Source organism: Nelumbo nucifera, chromosome 6, assembly GCF_055504915.1.
Source record: "Nelumbo nucifera cultivar China Antique chromosome 6, China Antique-T2T, whole genome shotgun sequence".
In the NCBI taxonomy this organism is placed as follows: Eukaryota; Viridiplantae; Streptophyta; class Magnoliopsida; order Proteales; family Nelumbonaceae; genus Nelumbo; species Nelumbo nucifera.
This window is the reverse complement of record NC_142654.1, coordinates 60,643,985-60,652,805: the sequence shown is the minus strand read 5'-3', so window position 1 is coordinate 60,652,805 and position 8,821 is coordinate 60,643,985. Positions and strand designations below refer to the sequence as shown.

At 38.2% G+C, this 8,821-nt stretch overlaps 1 protein-coding gene across 1 annotated transcript; it reads right to left on the bottom strand.

The window, feature by feature from the left end:
* Positions 1-4,833: 4,833 nt before the first annotated feature.
* Positions 4,834-8,026, bottom strand: LOC104604374 (GDSL esterase/lipase EXL2-like). The gene is made up of 5 exons (XM_088890707.1): positions 7,773-8,026; positions 7,188-7,318; positions 6,840-7,073; positions 6,464-6,719; positions 4,834-5,160 (listed from the first exon to the last, which is right to left on the bottom strand). Exons 1-5 carry the CDS (start codon positions 7,975-7,977, stop codon positions 4,961-4,963), a joined length of 1,026 nt encoding a protein of 341 aa, XP_088746833.1. The 5' UTR covers positions 7,978-8,026; the 3' UTR covers positions 4,834-4,960.
* Positions 8,027-8,821: the final 795 nt, after the last annotated feature.

The window sequence follows — 8,821 nt, the reverse complement described above, 5'->3', positions numbered from 1 at the left end:
CCTCCCCATCGCTACCCGTGGCTAAAATCCCCGCACTCATCCCCGCCCCATCCCCGGTATTGGGGTAAAGATTCAACCCCCATCCCCAGCCCCGTCGGGGATGGGGAATGCCCAATATGTACCCGCCCCACAAAGACCAAGAGGACACTAAGAGAAGGCTCAGAGATGTGAGTTTGTATAGGGGTTGCTGTTGTGATAGAAGTGTCCAACCATCACCTCTTGTATCCATTAAAGAGTGAAGATCGAAGAACGAAGGAAAGACTGGAAAGTTTGCTGCTATGGCGGCGGTAGCAGCTGGTGGTCGGCGAATGAACAGAGAGCAAATGGAGAGATGAAGAATGAAGAGATGAAGAACTAGGCTGTTAGATCTGTTACAAACGGAGAGATGAAGAACTTGATGGTTCCTCTGTGCTACAACGGTCGGTGGTCGGCGGTTCCTCTGTGCTACGGTAGTGGTGGCGCCCGGCGGTCGACGGTTTTGCAAAGGTTGAAGGAAGACTCAATCTCTCTTATGTGCGAACTGCGAAGGTTGAAGGAAGACGAAAGTCATGAAACAGTTGTCAGTAGGGAAACAAATAGGCTGCTAACTCCTAAACCTAATACGTAATAGGTAATACCTTAATACATTATATATATGGGTATATTTGTAATTTACAACCGGGGTTAGGGCGGGTTTTAGGATTTATAAGCATACCCAATCCCCGCCCCATCCATGGTTAGGGGCAAAAGAAAATTCCCCAAACCTGACCCGTATGCATTTGTGATCGGGGAAAATCTGCCCCGTTCGGGGTAGGGTGGATCGGGGACCCGATTTTGTGGGTAAAATTGCCATCCCTAAGTCTCCTTGTCAAAGCCCTCTCTTAATGTAGAAAAGGTCACCCAGGCTACCATTGTTTCTATTAGAAAATGCTAACCCATTTTATCAAAGGCTTTTGCCATATCTAATTTTATAGTAGCCCATATATTCTTCCCTTTCTACCTTTTAAACTTGTGAATAATGTCTCTTGCTAGCACTATGTTATTTGTAATATGACTACATGAAATAAAAGCCACTTTGTTGTGGCTAATGATCTTTGGCATAAGTGGTTTCATTTTATTCACCAATACCCTAGCGATTAACCTATAAAGGACATTGCGTAATTAATCAGTCTGTAATGATCAGATGTCTCTACACCCACTTTTTTAGGGATGAAGACCAATTTGGTATGGTTTAATTAATTACTTTAAAAGTCTTTGTCCTATGAAGAAGTTTTGGATCACCAACTAACCTCCAACATTAATTTTTCATAGAAGAAGACTATAAAGTCGTCAGGTCCTCTAACCTCCTCCTTAGTGGGAGCAGTGAGTAAGAGAGCTTGATCTTCTCCCGAGAGAATGGGGTTTACAAGGCCTTCGAGCAGACTGGGATCAAAGCATTCCTCTACGCCACTCATGTCTAAAATTTTCTTTTTAAAGCACTCTTCAATATCTTTCCTCCCAATAACCCAAGAGTCATTACCCTTCTTTAACAATTCAATTTCAAACCATCTTCTCCTATGTTTCATTTTAAAGTGGAAAAATCCGTTATTCTTGTCTCCTTCCTTGAGCTAGAATTCCCTCAACTTTAACTGCCACAATTGCTCTTCATGTTTAAGCCATTTGTTATATTGATTCTATATTAGTAATGGTTCAGGCCTAATCTTGCTTCCTTGAGATATTTTCTTCTAGCTCTTGTACCTTCTTATTTATATTGCTAAAAACATCTTTGTTCCACACCACAAAATATTTTTAAATTTTTTTAAATTTGCCTCCCTTGTAGGTGGAAGGATGTTCAGCTTAGACTCTAGGAAGAGTTTCAGCCATTGGTTGTTGGCTAGCACTCTATCTAATCATTCTTTCACCCTTTGAGAGCCAGACTAATTGTCAATCCACAAAAAGAAAGGGCTCATTCCCCCCAAGTCAGAGAGAGAAAATTCGTTTATGCCTAACTTTAAGGGGGAAGAGAGACGACATTGACTGCTAGAGCTTGCATACTCCTAATGGTCAATGATATCATTGAGGTCATCCGCTTAAGATCCAAGGCTTCAGATAAACGTCAGATTTTCTTGTCTTAAACTAGTCCCAAAAAGAAGTGTGATCTTCCCTACTTTAATGGCCATAGATGAATAGAAGTGTCCACCCCATACCTCCTAGACTTGAAGCAATCTCTAGTTCAATATATCTTTGGGAGCTATCTACTATAGTGACATCAAGGCCATCCTTCCAAAAACACAGAAGACCATCCCTATTCCCTTGGAATTCAACGACCCCTGAGTGGAAACATTTTAGCTTACGTCTTAGTCTCAAGGCTTTCTCATTATTTAATTTAGATTCTAAAAGGAAAAGACACTCAGGGTTGAGTCCAACCCCTTAACCCCCCCCCCCCCCCCCCCCACCCTAATATTCCATGCTAAAGTACACATTTTTTATAGGAGGAGCAGTGGAAGTAAGAAATAATACAGAAAGAAAATTTGATAAATTATTAGGACTACAAAAAATAACAAGGACTAGATACAATCAAATACATGAACAAGTAATGATGCAAGAGTTGCCATCTATTGTTGGTTGAGTTAGAAGTGTCTCCTAGTACTTCCACCATTCTAAGTCTTCCAAGCATAGGGATCCAACGATTTTAGGCCCAACTAATCATTTCCTTGGGCCATAGGAATGAGGGCTGAGGGTGGTTCAAACACTACTTCACATGACTCTTTCAACAAGGAAATCCATTTTTGGATAAAACCACCCTCGACACATGAGCCCTCACCATTTACTTTTACTTCTTTTGGGTCTTACTTCTGTTTGTTGTGCTCCACTTTCAAATTAGCTAATAGTCTTTTAAAGAGACTTCACACTTAAAGGGTCATCCTTGCCTATTCAATCATGTTGTCAGGTTAATCAAACCAAGGCCACTCAAGTTGGTAGTGTATATTTGAAGATTTTCTTCTAAAGAAGGATCTGACAAGACATGCCAAGCAAGTGCACTCGGGTTTTGAGCTTGTAGTTTCATCTTCTTCTGAGTAGCATTATTGCCTAACTTGGGTTGCTTCCTCTTCGAAGACAACTCACCAACATCACCAATAGATTGATCCTTCTCCTTGCTTTGAGTTAGCTTCGATTAGAGAGGTGACATGCCGATTTGCAAGGTTTCTTCCCCCGTACGTTGTCTCTTCTCTTGCAGACTATCATCCTCTGAATCTTCATCCAAGCTTTCATCCTTCCTAATAATCTGTAGTTGCTTGTAGGATTCAATGTGCTTTCTATACTTCGGATACTTAAGGGGAGTTTTTTATTTGAATTCCACTCCCATCCAATCACTTGGAGTGTCTATTTTCCTCATCTCCATCCAACCTAGTTGCCTGCATTTCTTCTATGCATGTCCAACTAAACCGCAATATGAACAAATCTTAGTGAGATTTTCATAGGCAAATCTTATCCAAACATGATTGTTTCCTATACTTAAGAAGAAGCCCCTAAAGAGAGATTCTCAAGTCAACCTCAAGGTGGAGTAGGATCATTCATCCTCGTGAAAGTTTTCCCGGTTTGATTTCCTCGTTCTTAGAGAGGACTTTACCTGTTGCACTTGCAAAGGCCAGACAATATTGATTGAAGATAAAGCCTCTTGGAATATTGTGAAGTTGCACCCAAATTTTTTGTACCAGATCTTTACTTTTTCTCCATCCATCAATTTCTTCCACTCAGCTACTAGCTTCCCACTTGAATGGATGAACCAAGAACCACCCTTCAGGACCTTCATGTCATCCTTGTCTTCAAACATAAACTCTTAACCCCTGCTATCGTCATCGCCAACCTATACGCTGCCCAAGTATTCGCCATGAACGCTTTTACATTTTCAAGGGTGACTTGAATATGGGGAAAGATCCTGCAACGAATCGTCCTTTCAACTACATTTAAAGCTTCCTCTGTAGGATTTATAGAGATTTCAAAGTGATCTCCCACAATGTCTGCATATTGAGTCAGTTCTTCTCCCAACTCTGCTATACTCTTTTCTAGGTTGTTGTTTAAGGAAGCATTCAATTTCATGGATTAAGTTTCATAGCTGAAAGCTAGACCAAAGTAGAGGAGGAAAAATAGGATAGGGAAGACTAGAAAGCCATTGGCTCTTCACAACAACGGAGAGCGAAGAGCAAAGTTTAACAACAAACAGTGATGCCCGATTTCCATGCATATCCCGTATCTGTTTTTCAAATTTTAAACCTTGCTTATACATGTACATGGGACATTAGGAATGATCACATGTAGCCTTCCACCATTATAGAGTGGACGTATTTTCCCTTTCTATGAGCATATACACTATAGATATATGGGGTTGTTCCTACAAGAGAATACATGGACATCCTATTAAATATGAGATATCGTGAGGCAGGGTATCACTGCATCCCAAGAAACTATTATATGAAGGATTTAGTGGCATTATTCATTTGCCAAAATGGGGGATCTAACTTAACTAGGAATATGGGCCAAGAAACTATTATGTGAAGCCCATATGTTTTAGAAACCAGAAGATATAATTAGAACATACTTGAGAAGCTTTGAATAAGAGTTATTTACTCAATCCCCACTAAAAAATACTTCCAACTAGGACTTTGGTTTCTCAATTGAGGAGTGTGATTTGAAAATTTAATGAAGGTACCATTTTGAATAAATAAATAGAACAAGAGCTATACATGAATACACTAGTAAAACGTTGTAGATAAATATCTTTTACAAATAGTAAGAGGGCAAAACTTAAATAGTAGAGCTTCTTCTTAATTAAGCTGGACATGTAGATGGTGCATTTTATTATTAAACCAATTTGGACTCTGTCACAAATGCAATTAATATTTGCAACAACTAATTAATAAGTAAGCTTGTCTGATTTTAATGAAGAGAGGAATATATATATATATATATATATATATATATATATATAAAGTTTGGACCATCAGCTTTGAAAGAACTTTCTAAAATAGTTCTTCATGAAGATAGTGAAGAGGGCCTTGTAGCCTGCCTCGGTGGGATGGAAACTATCCCAAAACAAGTACTTGGAGGCATCTTTACATGTAAAAGGGTTCAAAACATTGCACAGTATCGTTGTTTCTATCTTCCCCGTTCCACAACATCCTCTGGTTACCTCTTCAAACCCTGTAAAACAGAAACAACATCAAAGTGGGAATATATACAAATAATATTTGATTTCCAAAGTCTTGGGTTGCCAAATTCTAGAAACAATGTTAACTTCTCAAAAACATGCAGTGCACTTTGAAGATTTTGGATCTAAATTGGTCCTGTTTTTTGGAAATGATCTAAATTGGTCTTGAGTGCAGTCCATAAAAATAAATCTCAAGAATTCGGTAATGAAAATATATTGTGCATTCGTGTTTGAGGAATTTATTAGGAATGGCAACGGAGCGGGGTGGGATTGGGTTTTGCATGCCCTGTCCCAGACCCCGAACTCAAATGCCCCTCCTTGAACCCCACCGGGGCTAAGAAATCCCAACCCCATCCCCATCTCCATGGGGAATGGGGATCCCCATATTTGCCCCACCCACCCCAGTTACTTTGCATACATGCAAATTATATTTTTATTTTCTTTGAAACCTACCTAGAATTATATTGTATTATATAATATAATAATAGAATATAAAGGACAAATCTTGGAAGTATTTGGGACAAATTAACAAATAATTGGAGGGTTAATTTAGATATTTTAAAATTTTTAAAGGGTTAATTATCATATAAAAATATGAGTTTGAGGGCATCTGTGGCATTTAAAAGAGAATCTTAAAGTTTAAAAATGTGATCCCTACTTTATTGTTATAAACACCAGAAAAGGCAGAAGCCAAAGCTAATAAAGAATGGCATCTGATATAGAAAAGCCAAATGGAACACGCTAAACAGTTTTAATCGGGCAATTTGTATGATCTCATTAGGTCATACAAAATATCCTGCAAACAAACTTAATATTAATGCATGACTACGCATGATATAAATAGGGGTGGCAATAGACCAGTTTTGGATTGGACTCCGTTTAAATCAAAATCAATTTAGATGGATTGGACTGACCAATAACACATTGAATTGGATTGATTCAGACTCAATCGTCCAAAGCATTTCTTGGATTAGATTGGACCTGGTCCATCCTGAATGAATTTATATTGGATTGGGTCTAATTGAATCAATATCCGATCCATTAATGATAGAAGATAAAAATATAGGTGTCAATGGACTTGCTTTGAATTGGAAACAATCTAAATTAAAATCAATTTGATCAGGTAGGATGGTCTAGATAATGAATTGGACAGGTCCAAAATTAAATGATCCAGAGTATTCATCTAATTGGATTGGACATGATCCATCATTAATTGAACTCATTATACCGGATCCAAAATCTAGTCCGATTGACACCCCTAGATATCACTATGTGAGTTCATAATTTGATAATTACCATAATCTTGAGGCCTTTGAATGATGTCAAGTAAAGAAGAGTAGACATCAATATACACAAGGGTTGAATGTGATAGCTTGTTAGTGAGAGAGATTAATTCAGAAGATAGCTTAGCGTTGAACATCTCATCTGCTTGGTTCAAATTGTCTACGCAGTCTTTGTGTTTTCCTCCAGCAAGGGTTCTCTGAGATGGAACACATCCAATGGGTGGAATGTTGAATACACCAATTCTTCTTGCCCCAAGGCCATACAGTTCCTGTGAAATACATACTTTTATCATTTATTTATTTTCAAGGAAATATTTGTGTTCTTGATCATTTTTTTTTTTTACAAAAAGAAGAAAAAAAGAAGAAGAATAGAAATTAGCTAGAAATACCTGTAGGAAAGTAGAAGCAAATTGAAGCAAGAGATCGGTGAAGGCAGAGACATCATAATTTGGTCTCCGGAATGGTGCAAAAAAGTAGTTAATGGTAACGTCGTTGCTCCCTACACACATAATGTATATGCTCTCGGACAGTATGGTTGCTGTTCTCTCCTCTCCCACTGCTTCCTTTAATTTTCCCATATATTCCTTGAACAATTTCAACTGTTTCGATAATGATATGGCCGTCTGTGTGTGTAAGTGTGTGAGAGAGAGAGCGCGTAAATTTGACAGAATAACTTTGAAAATATCAGTAGATGACGAAAAAAATACAAAAATAAGAGAGGATTAATTGATTTGTACCTCTATTTGAGATGTGAGAGGATCATATCCAGCACCACCCGAAGCAAAGTTTACGCCAGTAATAAGATCTTGAGTTTGTAAGTCGGGGTCGAGATAAGGTGGCAAAAGCTCCTTCACTCCAGATTCTTCAGCTGAAAAAAAAAATTAAATAAACTCAATGAGACTCAATCTCAAAGAACCATTCAACCTAAAAGCTTAAACTGTTAGGTAAAGGTTGATATTCTTTAACAGGCCTCCTCTAACACAAAACCCCACTGAGCTTGAAACGTGAATAAGCACAGGCCCACCCATATCTTGTGCTGAAACTTATTTAATTATAACTGGGATAGAACACTATACCACTCGATTAAAATGACTCTGATACCTAAAAGCTTAAGCTGTTAGGTGAGGTCCTTGAATGAGTCGATATTCTCTTGGCACTCAAGCTCATAAATCAACAAGTCAAGGTTGATACTGACCAATGTTTAAAAAGGGGTCCGTCATTGAATGAATCGCCAACAGATTGGCCACGTCACACTAATAGCATCTCTCTCTCTCTACACGCACACAACGCACACAGAGGGGCGGGGTGGGGTGAGTAAGTACCTAAGAAGTCGGAGGGAACCTTTCCATTCCTAAACCTTCCAGTGGGTATCCCTCCTACGAAGTCCCTCCCGTAAGGAGGGAAATTGCACTTGGCCAACGAGACTATGTAGTTGTTGTTGCCTGTATCCATAATCGAATCTCCAAACACTAGCAGAGCCGGGATTGTCTCATTCTTATCAGGTGGGACGAGACCAGCTTGGACCATCTGGAGATGAAGAGAAGTAACGATAGACAAAAGAGTGACTAGTGCAGCAGACGAAACATAAGCACGTTCTGAGGAGACGAGCTGTGCCATGATTTTCTGGAAAATTGGTAATAGATTTATCTTTGTACGAGTATTCGTTATATATAGATCGATGTTGCAGAAGAGAAACACAGCTTTTAGTAATTGGAAAATGGCTTATTAAAGGACAGATTATCAGATTACCTTGTTTGTAGGTTTTAATGCCGATTTGGTTATGACGATTTGTAAGGAAGTTAGTACGTCTGGTAGTAGTTGAGTTGGATAGTAGCTAGATAGATATTTTCTTTTTGTTATGTGTGTTAAACAACAATTGTTGACATCTGTGATCACAGATGGGTATTTGGAGAGGCTGAGTTTGGAAGGAGTACGAATGTAAAGTGCAAAACTTTATATTTTGTATTATTTTATATATATTTACACTGTAAATATTTTCATTTGTACGCTTTTCAAACTGAGCCAGAAGAAAACCGTCCATGCATCCAGATCTTATGAGATTTTTCTTTTTAAAGTAGTTTGTTATATAACATTTATGTAACGAGGAGGATTGGTGTGATTGATTGGCCAAAGATTGAGGAAGCAAGTTTGCGTTTTCAAAATTTAGTGCGAGCCCTTTCCTTTGAATCCTTTCCGTGATAAAACAATGACAAATCTATACTACTTTAAAAAGCACTAATAGTCTCAAGAATATTTTTGGAATTTTCTAAGGATAAAATTTTCTCCTTTATATTTAAATTGATCGATAAAAACTGACAAATAGGATAATTGGTTATTGATATTAAATGAGTTGAAAATAGGTAATTTTAAG

Excerpts from the sequence above, each read along its gene's own strand:
- LOC104604374 (XM_088890707.1), bottom strand. The coding sequence starts at position 7,977 with ATGGTCCAAGCTGGTCTCGTCCCACCTGATAAGAATGAGACAATCCCG. Across the intron at positions 7,319-7,772 it reads GGTTCCCTCCGACTTCTTAG|CTGAAGAATCTGGAGTGAAG; the intron begins GTACTTACTCAC and ends TTTTTTTTTCAG. Across the intron at positions 6,720-6,839 it reads TTGCTTCTACTTTCCTACAG|GAACTGTATGGCCTTGGGGC; the intron begins GTATTTCTAGCT and ends TGTATTTCACAG.